This window comes from Barbus barbus, assembly GCF_936440315.1.
Source record: "Barbus barbus genome assembly, chromosome: 38".
NCBI classification, from domain to species: domain Eukaryota; kingdom Metazoa; phylum Chordata; class Actinopteri; order Cypriniformes; family Cyprinidae; genus Barbus; species Barbus barbus.
The window spans coordinates 2,526,096-2,547,292 of NC_136716.1; the positions used below are offsets into that span (position 1 = coordinate 2,526,096).

The following is a 21,197-nucleotide window of genomic DNA, read 5'->3' on the forward strand; positions in this document are numbered from 1 at the left end:
AATTTTACCTCAAGTAAAGGAATTATTTTTATGGTTTTAGTTTTAGTTAACTATACTAAATTTATAAAAAACACTTTAGAATCAGTTCTCAAAATAATTTTTTTCAAGGTAAGACGTTTTTTCTCCCCAAATATAATGAATTATTAAATCATAACTATCACTGATATCTTTGAGAGTCGCACCAACTGACATTTTACAACCTCAACTTTCCTTTGTAAGGTCCAATTATGTGATATTTACTGACACAAGTCACAAGAATTCTTTCTGCTTGTTGGTCACGCCACACGACTTTTGACAAAAGTTTTTTTTTTGCAATTTATAAACAAGGAATGAAGCAGTTATGTTATTTAAAAGATTTACATTAAAAAAACACACCGGATGACATCACTGAAGCCTGTACAGTACATTAAAAAGCAGCAATGAATGATTTTTGGACAGTAGTGACCTCCATCTAATGCTAAAGTCTGTGTAAATCGAGTAGTCCAGCTTTTCCTTCAAATCATGCCAAATCCTGCTGCTGCTCTCTTTAACCTTTGAACCTCAGAGAACAACAGAGCCATTGTGGAGGATTTGGCAGCGGTTCACCTCACACACTTCACACACAATGTTCGCTGATTATAATGGAAATGCCTTATGACTGTCCAGCATCTGTGCTGAGTGATGCTGAGAGAAAACGGAGAGATGGTCTTACTGTCATGACTGATTCGGTGGTCCTGCGGTCCAGTGATTTGGCTCGTCTCAGAGGCGGCAGGGTGGAGTGATGGAAGTCTAAACCCTGGGCCGGGTCCATTTTCTGCTCCTGAATGTGTGAAAGAAACAGTAGAAGATTTACTCTTTGAGATGTTTTAGTGCACAGGATACAGAGGTAAGGCAACATCACTATTGCTTACTGGATGATTGCAAACAAGTCAAGCAATCATCTAGAAAACTAGAAAAGCAGTAATCTGTCGATACCTAAAAGTCAATAAATAATATTTTCATGTAGTCTGAAAACCAATAAATGGCTAGTATTAAAATGCTATACAAGTTTGGGGTCAGTAAGGTTTTTAAAATGTTTTTGAACAAAATCTCTTTTGCTCAAGGCTGCAATTAATTGATCAGAAATACAGTAACAAATTGAGAAATATAATTCAAAATAGGGCTGCAACAACTAATCGATAAAATCGATTATTATCGATAATGAAAATCATCGACAACGATTCTCATTATCAATTAGTCGGGTCTGCCCACAGCGCATGTCCAACTTCAGCCGGTGTCAAATTACAGCACTGAATTACGCATTTCTATGGACAAAATACATCTAAAAAATAGTGGAGGAAACAGAATGAGATGCTGTGGGAGAAGTACATGACCCAAGCTGCCCAAAACATGAGAATTCTTTATTTTAAGCTTTAAGCTAATGCATTAGCGTAATGGCTTGCCCTGAAAGTCGCTTTAACCCATGCATGTTCGTCCTCAGCGCAAAAACGTTCAGTTTACGGTCCTATCCTTATCTGTAAATGTCACAAATTCACGCGAGCATTTCCATTTTTGCATAAAGTTCCGTTCTGATAGTAAATCTTTGCTTAATGAGCGCCGGCGAGTTAGTATGCTACTCAGCTAGGGCTGGGCGATTAATCGAAAAGTAATCGAAATCGACATTCAGAACCTATAATCGATCAAATTTTTCCAGGTCGATTATTTCGATTACTTTCCCTTTAAAACACTACCGCGTGTGGAGTCACGTGACCCCGCTCCCTTACATTACGTTATTCCGCTGACATCACTGAGACAACTGAGCAACAAGAGCAGCTTGTACCAAAGAAAAACGCAGTCTCTGTCATTTGGACACATTTTGGCTTCTCAGTAAGGATGACATCGAACAAAATGAAGTCAGATGTAGACACTGTAGAAAAACTGTTTCGACGTCCAAAGGTAACACCACCAATTTGTTTCAACACTTGGAGCACAATCACGTTACTGAATATGAACAAGAGTTATTTTATTTAGAAGAGATACTGCTTATTTTCTTTTAATAAGAAAAACATTGAAAATAATTTTTGTTTCCAAAAGTGCAAGTTATTTATTTTTACTTTTTTTATAAGAACAAAGTGACTGTTCGTTTTAGGCAATGTGTGCTTTAATTTCAGCTGTTTAACATTGATGTTCAATAAATAATCATAGATAGTAGATAGTGTGTGTTTCCTTCAATTATTTTAAAATTAAGTAATGCACCCTTCATTCAAAAATCTCTCACTTGTAATATGTGAGCATATTTACTGTACAAAACTTGTCAGTGAACTATGAGGGCAAAAAATTAATAAATAAATAAAATAATCGTTCATTAATCGTAATCGAGTTAAAATGTTCAATTAATCGAGATTTTGATTTTAGGCCAAATCGCCCAGCCCTATACTCAGCGCAAAAACATTAATTGTGCTGAAATATGTTGTTGAACGTTGAATTTAGGTTTAAAAGTCAACATGTAGTGCATGTATTTTATAAGAGTAGGAACTGTAAAGGGATAACAGCGTGTAATTCTGAATATAAATATCAGACGCGTCATAAGATTCTTTATCGCCTTTTACAGGATAAAGAAATGACAATAAAGACGTGACTGTGATCAAAGTCAACGAGTGTTCCTGCAGAAAATTACTCTTACCTGTTGGTTAACACTGAGTTAGTTTTTATTCGTCCTTATATTTATTATTATTTGAATTTTTAATGTAGACATTTAAACTATAGGCTATACTATATATACTATACTATACAGTGCATACATTTATTAAAACAAACGTATGTAGCAGTTAAAGTTTTAAACAAATTGCGTAAGGTTTGTGCCACTGCTGCTCCAAACTAACAGCATTGGTGATTACCAAAATCATTTTTTAGCTTTCTGTATTGGTTAGTTCTCCAATATGCATAAGCTCTTTAGTAACAGTAGGCTATTTCTAGTGCTATAATATAATTGTTGTCATCTATGAAAAAAATAGTAACACTGGTAACCCTTAAATGTAAAGTGTTACCAAATAGGTGAAATGAGCATGCATTATAACATTTCCAATTTATAACCAACATTGACCAACACCAGATGTCTCTAATGAAGGACAATGAGTGATAAATGCATCCATACTGATTGCCTTAGTTATACAAATATTTATTAAAGGGTTACATCAAATGTTAAAGTTTCATTCAAGAGTTTGTGGACTTGTTTATCTATTTGCTGAAGATGTTTTGCCTCATGTCTGAGCAGCTTGCTTGGATAGAGATGCATAATTAGATCCATCTGCTGTAGAATAATATCAATACTTGACAATCCAATCTGAGGATCACTGTCCTCCACAGCGGAGAGGCTTCATAAACAGTTCAATTGCCTTCAGAATGAGGCAGAAAACACCAGTAACGCATCAAAACCCTGGACTGACCTTGAAAGCAGCACAAACAATAACAATCTTCGGCCTGAGAAGCTCTCAGCCTCATTTTAGATTCAACTTGAGCCTTTGTTACACTGACAGATGTGTCCGCTTGCAACAATAATGCTTGTTATTTTTCAGAGCACTTTGGCTTGCGAAACAAACGCTGTTTGTGCTCCTTCAATGATCACACGCACGTAAAACCCTACGCAGCGAACGGACGATACTATCAGTGAAGAATGTCATAAAAACAAGAGGCTTGATCAAAATCTCTATGGCTAACATTGTTGAGAAACCACCGATCCTTGCACTGAACCAGCGTAAGTGGAAACAGACACAAAGGAACGTGAACTTATACTAGCATGACTAGTATGCGTGTGTGCACGCGTGTATAAAAGTCTGCATAGACAGGATCAGGATGAAATTAGGACTGGACAAGTTTTCTGATTTTATCGATTCATTTGAATATAATGTTTTGGCATTCTTCGCTCTCTTTTTTTTTTTTTAATCGAGCAATCACAGTTTTGAATTAAAATATTACCAAATGCTACAATTAAACACGCCGACAACACAGTAACAGTGAAGATAAAAACGCAAAGCTATGAGATGCAAGTTGAACTTCTTTTAACTTGAGTGCTGCGTTTAGTGGCGTTTCATGTGCGAGCCACTGCAAAAGACGAGAGCGCAATGGAAAATCACGTCCATCAAGTGCATGTTTACATTGAAAAACACTGGACAATAGGGTTGGGTACGTTCACATTTTAACCGGTACGGTACCGGGACTCTGTGTAATAACAAAAACATTTATTTCAGTGAAAAATTAAGTCCAAAACTCTCAATTTCAACATTTTGAACAATAGGGCCCTACATTTTTTTTTTTCTGTTAATCAAATGAAGGCATGAAACATTTATTTATTTTTAATCAAATGAAAATGAAACCCTTTTATTGTTTGGCAAACAAACAAAGGTTTACTGTTAAAATTAATAGGCCTACACGCTAGAAAATTGTGTGAATATTCCTTTAAAAATTGTTTAATAATAATTGTATTTTTTTCTACAATTAAGTGGTTAATGTGGTTATAATTATTTTTATCATTTCATTGTTTTATTTAAATTTGACAGTAAATGGAATATATAAAGACGTATATTATACTAATATATAGTAATACAAGAGTAATATATTTCTGTTACATGTTAAACCGCACTTTTATTTTGACAGGTTGCCGTGAAGTTTGTGTGTGTGTAAAGTATGATATGATGCTAGTTTTCTCAAATGAAACTGTAAAATTCTAATGAAGCGAGTCGAGTGGCTTTCACAGCCTGTAAGTTCATGTGTTCATGTAGTGAGATGCAGGGGAGAAAATCACCACGAGTTCATGTGCGCTTCAGTATTTGTGTAGTAAACAAAACCGCATCTCCGCCATTCATACATACCGAGACTAACGGAATTATTATTTATTATTAATGCAGGATTCATATTTAAACCATCTTTTGCATTTTAATATTCACATACACTAGTTCATATCGCGATTCAGACCTTCTTTTATTCATCCCAAAATTTATGAATTCCGTGGCATTCCGCGCTATAGAACAAATTCTGTTTTTATGAATATACTCCACCATCCTGTCTACGTTTTCGCGGAAACCATTTGACCCTAGAAATGTAAGCACACTTCAGAACATTTCGGTTTGCCCCGTGTGTTGCGTTTTAAAGAGTTACAGAGGTGACATCATGTCACAGGGTCTCTCTCTGCCTCTCTCTCTCTCATATGCGTTCCTCAAAAATAAATTTGTCAAAGAAATTTATTCAGCCCAAGGCAAGACTGAGAAAGGAAAGAAACTGTCAAAGGAATCTGGAATACATAATGGAAACTGGAAATTAATTGAAACAAAAGGTCATGTGTGCAAGAACCAAAAAACAGATGAACGTTTTCTTAAAAAAGAAAAAAATTAATTAGGTCATCTTTTCCGTTTTGTTTTAAAGAGATAGGTCACATAAAAATGAAAATTCTGTCATCATTTAATCACCCTCATGTTGTTCCAAAACTGTCTTTCTTCTCCAAAACACAAGATGATTTTTTTGAAGAATATTTTTCCCCATACTATCGAAGTCAATGGCTACTGACTACTGTATGGTTACCAACATTCTTCAAAATATCTTAATGTTCAACAGAAGAAAGAAACTCATACAAGTTTGGAACAACATGACTGAAGAAATTATGACTGAATGATCATTTTTGGGTGAACTATCCCTTTAAGACGATTATAAAACTTTATATGCTGAGTTTCTAGGGATTCCAAGTGTTCGTCACATTCACATCGAGAGCTCGCGTGAGGAGACGGCGTCTCCAGGAAGTGCATGATGACAGTGCCGGCTGTAAAACCATCAGAGTGTCTGTGAATATAAACACTGGGGGTTTGGGTAAGTATACATTACCTCCCGCTGGAATCGTCTCACTTCACTGCGGCCCTGCCGGACTCCACTGCATCTCTCCTCCACCTCCATTCTCTCAGCATGCTCCAGCTCCAACGCCTCCAGCTTCTCAATCACATTCGAGCGCCCACTAAGAGTGCAGAAACAGAAAGAGATCTTAACAGAGACAATACAGTGCAGCTTAATCTGCCTCTCAATTCAAGCAATCCTTTCACGCATGCTGTCTGACTGACAGACCTCTGCTCTCTCAATGCTCGTATGGAGATCATTAGTGAAGGTAAACTGGAGGAACCAAAAAAAATGTGCACCGAAATATCAAAACAGTGTAAATTCAGCAAACTGTACAGCTCATTTTAATTACAGGCCTGCTGCTCAGTGTCTATTAGAAATATCAAGTCTATGGCACTAATCTGTGAAGTTTTACTGCATATTTTGTACTTCGATAATGTTTAATGCATTATTCTCTTATCCTGTAATTTTTGTTCTTTGCTCTTTATTTTATAAATTACTTTTTACTTCAATAATTACCTGAGGGAAAAAAAAAACCCCTAAGGAAATGTTTACTAAATCGAAGAAACACTATATGGCATTATTCTAATTTAATTGGTTAATATTTATATTCAATTTTTACTTTAAGGGAGTGTCTTCAAGAGCAAAACAACTAACATTATGAATATAAAAACAAAATAGGCCAACAAGTTTAATTTTAAAATATATTAGAAACTTCTGTTTAAAGGTTTGGGGTCTTTAATGCGTTTGAAAGAAGCCTCTTCTGCTCATCAAGGTTGCATTTATTTGAGCAATAATACAGTAAAAACAGTGAATTATTACTACAATTTAAAATAGCTGTCTTATATTAGGATTATATGATCAATTGAATTTATTCCTGGAATCAAAGCTGAATTTCCATCATCATTACTCCAGTCTTTAGTGTCACATCATCCTTCAGAAATCATTCTGCTGTTCAAGAAATTTCTAATCATTATCAATGTTGAAAACAGTTGTGCTGCATCACATTTTTGTGGAAAGTGTAAACCGTGATACAGCATTTATTTTTTACCGTGAAAAACAGCATTTATTTGAAATAGAAATCTGTTGTAACATTATAAATGTTCTTAAATGTCACTTTTGATCAGTTCTGCATCCTTGATGATGAAGGTATTGATTGGTAAAACTTTTATCTTCCTCAGGAAGAGGTTAAACATGTCTCCTGGTTTTGATGAGCCCAAACACACACACATTTCCCGACATACAGTCAGGAATTTAGTTCACAAAACTATGTCTGAAAATATTAAAGACTTTTTTCAAATTTTGCCCTTATTTGGGTTCTTCACTCCATTGTCAGCCTCCTTAAAAGGAAACAAGAAAGCCAGTCAGTGAGGTATTTGTGTCACATGACTGCTCACAGCCTCATTGGCTACTGGGTACAAAGTGGCACAATTCCCATAAACCCAAATTAAACCAGAGTAGAGAGCGTCCCGTTCTTTCTTCAGTGCTGCTCATCTATGCTTGTCAGAAAAAAAAGCGAGCTGTCTTAAGTACGTCAGAGATGTTGTTTGAGACGGCGCTCTCGAGGGCTTTGACCTCAGAGGGTTGATGGGAGCTCCTTAAAAACAGCAGCATTTATCATGTTAATTCAGTTGTAAAGGCAAGCAAATGTAAGCTTATGCATTTCAGCCAAATACAGGCTCAGGACTCAGAGACATTCCTCCTTTCATTGGATTAAAGAAATGCCTCTTTTTACAATTTATTAACAAGAAAATAATGTGGAATGCTAGATAATGGTGACTGAACGAATCTCCAGTGTGTCAGCGAGATGCTATAATAGATTTAGATATATCTTGAATCAGTTTTTATATTTATATTTTTTGTTTTCATTTTAATTTTAGTTAATTTTTGTAATTTTGTTTTATATTTTTAGCACTTTTGGTTTATATCTACATACATTTTTATTAATTTTTAGTTATTCTAGTACATCAAGTTAAACTACATTTTTATTTAGTTTATTTAAACTATTTTATTTATTTTATTTAAACTAATATTTTATTTCGGTTACAAATTTTTTTTTATAGGGTTTGGTTAACTAAAATAACCCTGCAAATCCCAGATGTGAGGATGTTGTTTTGTTGTTGTTGTTTTTTTAAATAAGAGATTGTACTGATAACTGTAACTTAAATAATTCTGTTTCTTTCATTCTTTCATATAATTACATTTATTATAAATGCTGGGGTGGTATAAGCGTTCCTGTGCTTTGTGTTATGTTAAAGGTCCCCGTCATTGTTGAAATTGTAATAAATTATTAAATTGCATGAATTCAATAGATGACATGCTTTTAGATTATTAAAATTAAATTAAACCATTAAAAAGAATCATTAAACCATTAAACAGAATCTGGGTAATGTTATTCTTTTGGACAGTATAACAAAATGTATCAAAAAATAAAATAGAATTGGGGAAGCAGTGATGTTTACTAACCGTTTACGGCAGGGTGCCTATCTAATGATCTCCTAATCTCCATTATTCCATGACAAAAGCATGTTGCAAAACACTTTCTGGCCTAATAAGGCACATGTGGTTTTTTCACTGTTAGACGCCGAGTATAATCAGCATGCCTTAAAAGGAGACATGGAGAGCGAGTGTGTGAGGGAACGGCCTGCGCTCACCTTCTCTCCGGGCTGAACACAGACTCTTGTCTTTCCGGACTGCGCAGGCGGCTCCGTTTCTCCGGCTTGCGGATCTCGGCGTTTCCACGGCGGGACAGAGCGCGGTGCGCACGTCCGAGCGGTTCGGCCGGATGGCTGTCGGTGCTGGTGACGGTGCTGCCGCTGGCATCCGAGTCAAGAGAACTCATGGAGCCGCTGATGTGGGAACCGTTGGACAGCAGGCTGCTGCCTGATGGGAAGGGATCGCTAGGAGCAGGAGACAGGCAGCGTGGGACGCCCCCCATCTCTGCACTGTGCCGGCTGGACGAGCTGCCCGTGGGCGACAGGGGGTCATGAGAGGGCTGGGAAACAGCTGAGTGGAAGGAGAGCCCGCTCCGGTCCACCTCATCACCGTTCACTGAGCTCTGATCCGAACACCGGCTCACCATCGACCCCTCACCTATAGAGTGCAATGGAGAAGAGTGACTTCATGAAGGGTTTTAGCCAAACTAATGTGTATTTGAACTCATCTAATTAATTACATGATGTGCGGATTAATAAATCGCAAATTGATTTGGGCTGAGAAATTACCCCCCAAAAGATCATTTGGTTAGTCATTATTGGGTTAGATAAGGGAAGCACTGAATAAACATTACAAAAAAGTAGCTTTAGAATGAAAAATTTGATTAAAAATTGCATAAATAATAATACAGATTCAAAAAGTATTAATGCATTATTAATATTTAAATATTAAATAATTTAAAAAAGTGTTAAAGTCAAAACTAGACCTCCAGTAGGTTGCAGCATGTCACTGTCTTAATGAGTCAACGAATCATTCATTCAAATGATGAATGATTTCCTTCAGAAACAAAACAAGTGACCGTCTACATGAACGGGTCATTGAATCATTGACTCAATTCATTCAAAACCATGGCTCTGAGATGCACAACAGTTCTGCCGTGGCTTTGATTGAAAATATTTTTATTTGCGGAATTGAGCAATCCTGACAATAATGTGTTTAAAACGTAACACAACATTAACTTATTGATTTTATTCCACAGTTCAACAAACAAAATCTCATTTGCAACAGTGCAGCTATTGGGGAGAAACAATTTTGTGCTCATATTTTGAATTTTAGGCTCATATAACTACATTCTATCAGGCTTCATCATGCAGTCAGTCTCCCTGCATCATGTTTATCAGCAACTGTGTAAGACGACAGACAAGTTTGGACTGGGCAGCTGCGTTAAATGCCTTAATCATTTCAAAGTATTATTTTTTCCACAATTAATCACACCAAATTAACGCTTTAAATCAACAGCCTGAATGTCTGCCGGACCTGCAGAGGGCAGAGGTGAGCCTAAAGGCGGCATCTCACTGGCGGACCATGTCTGGGACACGTCTGCCTCTCTGCTTTGCAGCTCCTCCTGCCATATGATAGAACTGGAGTCTGGCGTTTTCTCTGCTTCTGGGATGCCTGAGCCGGTCACCGCTACCTTTGCTGGGCCTGGTTCCTGAAATCAAGCACATAACACCCATTGTTTCATTACTCGCCGTTTGTCTCAATAAAAACCTGCACTGAATCATAGAATTCAGTCATAAAAACTGTACTGTATAGCGCTGAATGTCATGGAATATGGCACATTGAAAATAAATTAATAGGGCTGTACAGGTAATCATATCATCATTTAAAGTATTTTTTTAATTTAAAACAACATTGTTATTAAAATGTATGCTAAATGCATAAATGGAAATATTATTTCTTAAAACAGCATTCTGTAAGGAATATCCCACAATATAAATTTTTCGTCTACGCTTTAATTAAAACAGTTCATCTGTTGTGCATCACTTTCTTTGCAAATTTCATTTGTTAACATCTTAAAAGATTAATTAAATCGTTTATGCATTCATTTGATTTACATCGTTTGTGATAATAATATTGTATTAAATAATAAAACACAGGCACACATAAAAATTTGTGAATTCTACTGGCAAGACATCCTTTTTGATTATTAAAATGCAATAAAACCACAATTTGGGAAAACAAAAATTCAGTTTGAATTTGGTACAAATAAAACTGATTTCAGAGCACAGGTTGCTGTCATAACGTACCTGTGAGGTTGCTGGTTCCACTTTGCGTTTCTTCTTTTGATTTTGCTTGTTGGTTCTCGGATAAACCACTAGCTGTTCACTCCACCTGATGAAAGACAGAAGAGGTCAAGCTCATCTCGTGTCCCATTGGTGGAGAGACGCCCTAAACATGCCACATACCCATTGATGATCTCCTTGTTGTCTCCTCGTATGTAGTACTCCTGCTCTGGTGTGATGATGCACAGAGCGTTCTTCTGTCCAGTCCTGGCCTCAGCATCGATCACATCAGTGCACAGGTTCATGTTGACCGTCCCTTGCGGTAGTGTACTTGGCTGTGTGGGACAACAGATGACAAGTTAACAGACAAAAGTCCAGATTAATTTTGGTCAGACAGACAGCAATGGCTCAGATATACAACTGTGGATATTTCATACATCTTCGAGTTACTGTTGCCTTTCTATCATCTCTAACCAGTCTGCCCATTCTCCTCTGACCTCTGACATCAACAAGGCATTTTCGTCACACAACTGCCGCTCACTGGATATTTTCTCTTTTTCGGACCATTCTCTGTAAACCCTAGAGATGGTTGTGCATGAAAATCCCAGTATCAGCAGTTTTTGAAATACTCAGAGCAGCCCGTCTGGCACCAACAACCATTCCACGTTCAAAGTCACTTAAATCCCCTTTCTTCCCCGTTCTGATGCTCGGTTTGAACTTCAGCAAGTCGTCTTCACCACATCTAGATGCCTAAGTTGCTGCCATGTGATTGGCTGATTAGCAATTTGTGTTACCAAGCAATTGAACAGGTGTACCTAATAAAGTGGCCGGTGAGTGTACATATATATTTTTTGATAAATCACAAAACATTGATAATAACAAATGTTTCTTGAGCAGCAAATTGGCATATTTTCATGATTTCTGAAGGATCATGTAAAATTCAACTTCGATCTAAGAAATAAATTACATTTTAATATATTCACATAGAAATCAGTTACTTTAAATTGTAATTTTTGCAATTTTGACTGCAAACTTTTGGACATAAAGAAAAGTGTATAAAGAGTATAAAGTGTACATGTTAAGTTTCTTTGAAGTTTTCAAAACCACCTTTCTGACTTCATTTGTGTATTTTAAATAATCTCCTGGTGTCACTTGATTTTAAAAAAAAATGTTAACTATGATCTCATTTAGTCTCAATTCACATGAGATCATAAAACTATTTTTTAAAAATCAGAAAACTTGATATTCTGTGCATGCATCTTGTGTATGTGTTCCTTTCTTGCTATCTTGGAACTTGAACAACACCGTAAGTCAAACAGGTGTGGAACGAGATATAAGAACGAGTAAATAATGGCTTATTTTTTTGAGTGAACTGTTTCTTTAAAGCACTGGACTGAAATTTAGATTCTTTCTGTGTTAAGATCCAGAGATTCACACTCCACCGACTCGCAAATTGTGCCTGGCCTGTTATCAGCCGTTCTACAGACTCGAGATGTAAAACAGGTGCAGTCTTTTCCTGATTCCTTTTATAGCCATTTTAAGTGATCTAGCTTTATTAAAAGCTGCCAGTAAACTCCAGGGAATACCAAATATGGCAATTACAGTGTGTCACAGTTATAAACTGCAGCAGTGTTTCTGTTTCACTACAGAGTGAGTGCTGCGGAGGGATAGAAATCTGGGTAACGAGACACCAGCGGCATAAGAACAGAAGACACAACAACAAAGAGTCTCAGGTCACTTCGTGCACAGCCCCGAAAACACACAACGGGACATTTTTATCTCTTTGTTCCACCACAAATCATGATAGAAACCTACATGTATCGGATTGCTAATTTCATATTATTTTATCCAGAAGGCCAATCAAGAACAAACCCAAAACTGTAGCATAAATTCCAGTAAAAGTGCCAGTAGCCACAAGCACACAAATAATTTGAGCTATGTGTGCAAAAGTTCGACAGCAGTTCATTTAGGTCTTTGGATTCGCTTGGGTTGGGGGTGGGAGTCTTTAAGTAGTCTTCAAATAAGAGAGGAAAATATTAGGCAATGCATGAAAAAAAGAAAAGAAAAACAGGAAGAGCAAATAGCGCGAAGCAGGACTGTCATCAGGGGGAATGTCGTCCCGCTGGGTTCCTCACACATCTGCCCTGCGGGGACAAGGGGTCCACACATAAAAATACAATCACAGGCCCTGTGAATTACAGTAACGGCCGGGGCCAAATGCTAATGCGTGTTACGGTTAATGAATCCATCATAATGACTTAGTAAACATGCATATAGTCAGTGAATCAATGGCTTATCAGAAACAAAGAGTTTACGTTTGCCAAGCTCGCCATTCATGCATTTCAAATTATTGTGGTTTTTATTCCAAAACACATCAAATCATATCCTTTCATTGTCTTGCTATGCTCAGCTATTTTTAGAACTGTAATAAAACTAAAAATGTTATGCTAACTTGCCAGTTTGTCCTGCATTGTAAGGAATCAAACTGCATAATAACTATTTTACAGTCAAATACAGAATGGAAACAGATTCCTTGTTTAATAAAAGAGTTTTAATGGCTCTATGTTCCAGTTAAAACAAGGTGAATGAGGTCCTCTATAACCACTGTCCATCTTAAAGCAACAGTTCAGCCAAAAATGGTCGTTTCTGGAGCCTGTCGCTGTATGGAAAGAGCTGCGGAAAGCACTTTATTCAGAAAAACATCATGGATGTATACAGATTTGGAGTGACAACTTTCATTGTTGGGTAAACCATTGAAATACTGACTTGTACTGACTTGAAATACAGCCCATGAGCCATATGAACTACACTGTCAAAAATTATATTTCAAAGTCGCATAAAACAAAGATTATTGGAAAATGATTTACAAGAAAATACTAACAAGCCATGATGCAAAGCTCAACAGTTTCCCATTTGTTGATGAGGGCAGATTACAACACAAAAACAGCCAGAAGGACAAGGTTTTAGGAGTGACAGCAATGTTTTAGGTCACAACAACCGTTTTATTGCAAACGTAAGTGGCACAATAGCAAAGTTGCTCCATTTTCAGGTAGCTCTTCTTATTTTACTGCACATATGTGCCCAGACGTGCCGTGTCCTCTGTTAAAACATACCTATGTGAATCTTCCAGCTCAGGAACACCTGAGGGCTATAAAATAGACACATTTCATATTCAACACCTGGCAAATGGCAGCCTCTTTGGTCTAAAGCAAACGGTGAACTCCAGCAGATCTCAGATGATCAAAGGTCTGAAAAACCAAGCTAAATGTGGTGCTTGATGTACCATGTAAAATCTGTGTCTGAAACAAACTCTGCTTTAGTCTGTTAAGTTGGTTTTCTCTAGGTGTTGTGGCAAAGCCCTCAGCGGAATGAGAATCTCAAAGCATATTTAACATTTCGATGTGGTTTTAGGGGGCTAACGTTCTCAGTTTAGCACCGTCACCCACAGTCCTCAGCAGTTTCTCCTAATAAGGATATATTAGGGGGAAACGCAATCCTGAGCGCAGACTCCACGTTAAGAACATTTCAGACTGACAATTAAAATACTTTGCTTCAAGACTCCAGCTGAACGCACATGATGTTTATACGAGTCACTAGTGAAGCTAGATGAATGACTACTTACCAGCTGACTCTCTTAATGCAACTGACAAGTTATGGGTTTAAAGAGTTCATGTGTTTTAAAAACACTACAACCATACTGGGATACGATTACAACAGAGCCTGGAGGGAAATGAGCACACTTGAGCGTTTCTTAAGCTCAACTGAAGTTCACACTATACATAGCAAACCCTTATATAACTAAAATAACTCAAATCTAGCCATAAAAGAACCAATGTACAGTGTAAAAAGTGATAAGTTGACTTAACTTTAAAAAATTGAGGAAACCTGCTGCCTTAAAATTATTAAGTAAATAATAATAAAAAAAAAAAGTTAAGTGAACTTGACAATTCACTTAACGTATTTTTTAAAATTATTATTTACTTAATAATTTTAAGGCAAGGGGTTTCCTCAATTTTTTTTTTAAGTTAAGTCAACTTAACTTAATGACTCCAAAAAGTGATAAGTTGACTTAACTTAAAAAAAAATTGAGGAAACCCCTTGCCTTAAAATTATTAAGTAAATAATAATTAAAAAAAAAAATACGTTAAGTGAATTGTCAAGTTCACTTAACTTATTTATATTTATTAATTATTATTTACTTAAAACATTTTAAGGCAGCGGGTTTCCTCAATTTTTTTTTAAGTTAAGTGAACTTATCACTTTTTACAGTGTAGGTACAATGGAAAAATATACCAATCATGACATTTCTGTAAAAACATTGTTGCTTCTTGAATGTTTCTCTACACTAAAAGTGTGCCCAGTTCTCAAAAATCTAATTTGCTAAAATGTTAATGCTCTATCGCATTTTGAAAATAGTGTAACTAAACCCGACCCCAAGCCAGTTAAAAACACATTAGCTCAAGCAATCGTGTCATTTTATCTTGCTTCTACAAGTCTTTCAGCTCTTTTATCGTGACTTGTGTTGAAAGGAACGTTCACTAAGGAAACAGTATCTCTGACTAGATAGAGATAAAACAGATTCTGTGCTACGAGAAGATTCCCAGCAGAGAAGAGAAAAATCAATTAAGACATTCACGAAAATCCATTTAGCCTCTTAGAAGTGAGCTAATGTGTCATGTGCTCAAATATCAGTTCAGTTCACAGCTGTAATGCAACCACCTTTACTAGAGACACAGCATTTCAATACTATAACATGCAAAACAAAGTTAGAGTCCTACTATTTAACCCTAAGTACATTTTTGCACAAAAAACGAAGCCAAAGCTTTCCTGCTTATATCCATACTCTGAAAGATTTTTTTTACCTAATTTAACAGCATTTCCTGAAACTCCCCACACAGATGAAAAGACTATAAAGACAACAGGGCTGACAGCATTTTCAAAGCAAAACAATGGCATGAAACTCTGTAGTACCCTGAACTAGTTTGGACTGTCCTCACCACTCACTGGAAATAAAAACAATGTCCTCCCTCAGCCATCTCGCACAATGATTAGTGATGGGCATTTTTGGCAATTTCTTATTTCGATCATCGATAGGTTTCAAAAACGATTAATCGAGTACTCGGGGGGGGCAGGGCGTGTGCGGGGGGCAGGGCATGGCCGTAATGGAGATAATGAAAATATCTGAAGATTGTTATGAAAATGAATGTTAAAAATAAAACTATGACATGAAAACATGTCTATGAAAACATGAACATGATTAGACGTTAGATTATGATGCAGCAATGTTATAAAAAAAAAAAAATTATATTAATCAGATAACTTAGATACATAACAAACGTAACATTACAACTTATATCTCCACAAAAGGATGCATATGCCAGTGAATTAAGTTACGCGCTATAGCGAGAGAGAGAAAGAGAAATGCGAGAGAGAAAGTGATCCCACCATGATGCGCTTTCTAACAAGGCGCTGAAACACGGGTAAGGACGGAATTTACTACAGATTTCACATCCTATAAAGTTCTCATTATAATGCTTATGTCATTCATGTCTATGGCATATTTGTGCTATATTTTCATCTATATTATTAAGTGATTCCTAAAATCGCCTGCGTGTTTTCAAAGCCATACGAAGTACGAAAACTATTTTAATTGAAGTATGCCTATTGTTGAACAAATATGATGAAAAAAAATAACTCCGTCAATATCGGGCCTTGCATTTGAGCATGAAATTAAACACTGATAATACGCAGCGCATTCAGCTGCATGTAAATATATGTATGTACACTGTAAAAAAAAATTAAGTAATAACTTAAAATTACTTAAAACTAAGGCAACCAGCTTCAGCAGATTTTTGAGTTCTCACCTTGTAGTTTTAGGTTTATACAACAAAAAGTTGAGAATCTCCTACAAAAATAAGTTGAGAAAACTCAAAAATCTGCTGAAGCTGGTTGCCTTAAAATTTTAAGTTGGCTCAACTTTTTTTTTTTACAGTGTAGCTAACCCAGACATCACTACTTGACTTCAAAGCCAAGCTTCTCTCTCTTCTCTTAAACCGCATGCTCTTGCAAGCTAAACAATCAGAGCTCAGGGTGCCGCCCAAAGTGCTGCTATAACCAATCTTTTTTTTTTCCACGATCATCGTTTTCATGATCGATCATCGCTGTCACGGCCGAGTACTCGATTGCTGTTGCACATCCCTAACAATGATCCGACTCCAGCCTTCTGCCTGGTGTTGCAATGCAGAATGATGAATTGCACCGCGGTAATGGGCATTGCTGTAGTAAGCAACCTAAGCGTCGGGAGTTGAGGGTCCGGTGGGACCCAGCACTAGCACTGAGCCTGTGTGTGGGCCTTACTGTTTACACACAAATGCTGTAATCTCCGGGCAGATCAGGCAGCTAATTTGGTCACCCATGTCACATTCCTGTGAAACAAACAGGCTGAGCCGGGCTCTCATTAACCACCGGACCGTGTTCTGCTGGTTCACATCCAATGGACTCCCTCAGCATTTTCTGAGCTGCTGATGGAGCAACAAACTTTTCTTAGATTATTTTAGTTCAGGGATGGTTATGTTGTCTTTTTACTGGAGAGGATTCCACTAAGGTTTGATTTGGTCAGGGCAGCTTTGAAGAGAACAAATGTAATCTCTCAGCTAAGCGATTAGATTCACAGATCACTGATGTGCAATTGTGTGAGATGTAAATAACGGACATCTTACCGATTCATCCAGAGCGAAGCGCAAGCAGCCATGTTCATAAAGGACGAAGAATCGCCGCTGCCATTTCTGTGTTGAAAGGAAAGATTAGTAATGTTATTCATATTTCCTCAGATACATACACTGTCTATTGGTTAATATTAGTGCTGTCAAAATTAGCGCGTTAACGCAGGCAATTAATTTTTTCAGTTTAACGAGTTAAAATTATTTAACGCCGTTAACGCAGGGGCGGAGCTTAGGGTTGGCCACCCCACTCATAACTGTTGTTTCTGTCTGTTTTTTCTTGACAAGAAGTGCATTTACTCAGTCGCAGAACATCTTAACGATCACATCAATCTGGAGACGTTTCAGACGCGCGGCAGGCGCGCGTGTAGCATGTATCAATCCATATCAAAGCACGAAATAAACTACGTGCATGCAATGTCGTGGTCAGTTAAGCCATGAACTTACCAAAAAGGCGATTAAAGCTGCCTTAAAACCGTGCGTGCATGTAATATCTTATGAGTTACATTAAGAACATGTCTCTGAAATGAAAATTAGCCTGTGTTTTACTCAGCCTCGAGGCATCCTAGGTGTATATGACTTTCTTCTTTCAGACGAATCCAATCGGAGTTGTATTAAAAATTGTCCTGGCACTTCTAAGCTCTATCATTGCAGTCGGCAGCTGTTTTTGTTCAACAGTCCAAAACACGTTAAATAAATGTTACGTTTTTGTAAGAAAAATGTCCATATTTCAAACGTAATAAACACTTTTCTCTCACTTCCGCTATCTGTCGTACGAGGAAACCGTTCCAGCGGATGAAGTAGGACGTCGGCGTAGCATGATTAGTGACGAACGCGGAGAGTATGTCCTACGTCATCCGCCGGAACGGCTTCCTCGTACAACAGATAGCGGAAGTGAGAGAAACGTTTGAAATATGGATATTTTTCTTACAATAACGCATGGGAGCTACAAGAGGCCTTTATTCACCCCCTGGAGCCATGTGAGGCACGTTTTATTATGGATGTGCACACTTTATTTAACGTCTCTTGGACTGTTGAAAAAAACAGCCGCCAACTGCAATGACAGAGCTTAGAAGTGCCAGGACAATTCTTAATATAACTCCAATTGGATTCGTCTGAAAGAAAAAAAGTCATATACATCAAGGATGCCTCGAGGGTGAGTAAAACACAGGCTAATTTTCATTTTTGGGTGAACTAACCCTTTAACAAATGTAGAGACTACAATATATAAACTAAGAATCTAAGAATAAACTATAAACTAATAGTTTGTTCATTATCTGTAAGTATTTTATAAGTGTTTAGTTATACTTAAGTGTTACCAATTCATCACATCAAATTAAAGCTCTAACTTGACAGCTCTAATACAAAGTTTGGAGTGATTAATCAACAGAAGCAAATGCACACACCTGATTACACACCAGACGAGTTTCATTTGTGTACAGTGCCAAGACACTAATGCAAACAGATGCTTTCATACAAATAACCTCACGTCCTCTTACCCGGGATCTCTGCATGGGATTGTCAAAGTCCGTCCCCTCTGGAGCCAAACACAGCCATCCGCCATAGATCGGCTTGGCCTACAACAAAATCAACATATATTATTAAATCAAGTCAACAACTGTACATGTTTGAGTCAAAGGAACAATTTATGGTTTGATTTTCTGTAAAAAATGGAGAATTTGATCATTTTGAGGGACTGACATAACCACTTTTAAAGTGTTAGCTACAGGTGCAAGCTTAGACGCAGCTGAGCAGGACTAGGCAAGTTAACATAGCTTCACTTTAAAGCCAGGGGTAGACAATAAGGGAAATTTGCCACTGGCCCTCCGGGCCAGTGTCTTTTGAAGTTCACTGGCCCAGGTCAACGCATCGGGTATTGATCCCAATAATCACGAAAAAGAACAGTTTGCTTGAACAACATGAATAACATTTATTTTTTTTAAGGTAGGTTTAGTGCTAAGTGCAACAAAACTGTGCAAAAACATGAAACAAGTGCAAATAAACCTATTGCATAGGATTCATTCTCTGTAGTCACACAGCAAATCATTATATTATGTTCATACCATAGGTTTCATACACGTTAACTTTTCTCTAACTTACTTGTCTGCATATGTGGGCATTGATCTGCAGAGCTCACAGTAAACCTCTTTTTTTTCTTGATCGTAGCCCAGCTAGGGGTGGGCGATATGGGAAAAATATCATATCACGGTTTATTTTTAGAAATATCACGATTCACGATTTTATGACGATTCTTTGTCATGTTGGTTTTACAAGTTGTCTGAGCATTACAGCCAAACTAGAAAGACAAAGCCTTTCAAGGTAACAAAAAACAAAAAAAAGACATGGCAGATATTTAGGCCAAAGTGGGCGAAGATAAAAATCTTTGTCATCATTCTATCTTTCTTATTAAAAAATAAGAACAAAGATACACATTACAAATACACATAATATACAAATAAAACAAACAGTGCTTTATTTTCAGGTACAATAGGTGTATTTAGCAGAGCATTCAATGAAATTGAATGAACAAATATAAAAATAAAACACTAGATATTAAAGATTTTCAGTCAAGAATAGTGACTGAATAATAATACCCTCATTCTTCAAAATATCTTATTTTGGGTTCAGCACAAGAAATTAATAGTGGTTTGGGACAACATGTGAGTGAGTAAATAATGACAGAAATTAAATTTTAGGGTGAACTATCCCTTTAATGACAGTCGACAGCATGTTTAGTGTCCTGTCTCTTTAAGAGCTGCACGCATCTAATATACAGGCACGCATCTGTTTCTCTCTTAACTATTTACTTTCATTTTAGAGATGACCAACTGAGTCTGTATGTAAACCTTGTGTGTTTTGACAATATTAGCGCAAAAGATAAGTTAGTTGAGTAATCAGGCGCTGTTAGACAGGCTTTTTAGTGCGCGTGCTTCAGGTGTATCCGCTCAGAAAAAGCTCACGTCAGACCAGCGCGCGAATGAAACATTTAACCAGCAAGGCTTGTGTGCAAATAATGTACTTTTGCGATCGCGAATAAGTGCAGTGTCCTGTCAGAGTAACTCTACTGCTGTATGTCGTGTTGTACAGTATATAGAGACGGAGGCGCCAGAACTGTATTTGACAGAATGTGCGCTGTAGCACGATACTACCATATTTCTTCAAAAGCAGATCGTGGAGACATTATTATAAACACAGAACCACAGGTAAATAATGTGAAATTAGACTTTTTTTTTAATCGAGGCATTATTTTTACTGGCCCCACCGGGCTAGTGGTTGGAGCGATCTGGTGGCCCTGACAGTTTTAAAAGTACGTCCGGGCCACCGGGCCATTTATATTGTCGACCCCAGCTTTAAAGCAGATGTTTGCCTCAAAGGTTAAAAAAGCAGTGTTATTAAGTAGCGTCTCACCTCCTCACTGAATGCAATGACCTCAAATTTATGACTTGAATATTCTTTACCCATGCATACAAAATAAGGACCAAGCAAGACTCTGATTTTGTAATATTATCCATCAGTTGAGCTTAAGCTAAATGACACTATTGTCTTTTAGATAGGGTTGGGCATGACAATATGATAATTTTATCAATTCCGATTCCAATTCTTTGAGTCCCAGTTTCGATTTCTGTGTGATTAAAGCTGCAGTCCGTAACTTTGTGTTAAAAATAATCCGAAATCAATATTTGAGAAAGTACATAACCAGCCAGTGTTCAAAACTATCGCCGCCTTTTAGCCCGATTCACAACGGTTAGTTTATAATAATGTTTTCTAATTTGAGTGGTACGGGTAGGTTTTCGCGGGAGATTTGAGCATGGTACTGCGTAATTACGTCACGTCTGTAAACAAAGAGGTTGTCCCGGTTAGTAGGTTATCGCATGTGAGGATCCTGCAGGTGGCGGCTCATTTATAGCCTTTTCTCACAGCA

General features: G+C 37.2%; 1 protein-coding gene across 4 annotated transcripts in view; it reads right to left on the reverse strand.

Moving 5' to 3' along the window:
* Positions 1-21,197, reverse strand: part of LOC306858076 (myosin phosphatase Rho-interacting protein-like) — a 53,825-nt gene that overhangs the window by 23,399 nt on the left and 9,229 nt on the right. For all 4 annotated transcript variants that reach the window (XM_079398465.1, XM_079398466.1, XM_079398467.1 and 1 more), the window contains exons 2-9: positions 18,775-18,852; positions 17,276-17,341; positions 10,740-10,891; positions 10,581-10,665; positions 9,808-9,982; positions 8,490-8,928; positions 5,830-5,956; positions 692-799 (exon numbers count right to left, since the gene is read on the reverse strand). In XM_079398465.1, coding sequence (XP_079254591.1) covers positions 692-799; positions 5,830-5,956; positions 8,490-8,928; positions 9,808-9,982; positions 10,581-10,665; positions 10,740-10,891; positions 17,276-17,341; positions 18,775-18,852 — 1,230 coding nt within the window. The remainder of the gene's footprint in view (positions 1-691; positions 800-5,829; positions 5,957-8,489; positions 8,929-9,807; positions 9,983-10,580; positions 10,666-10,739; positions 10,892-17,275; positions 17,342-18,774; positions 18,853-21,197) is intronic.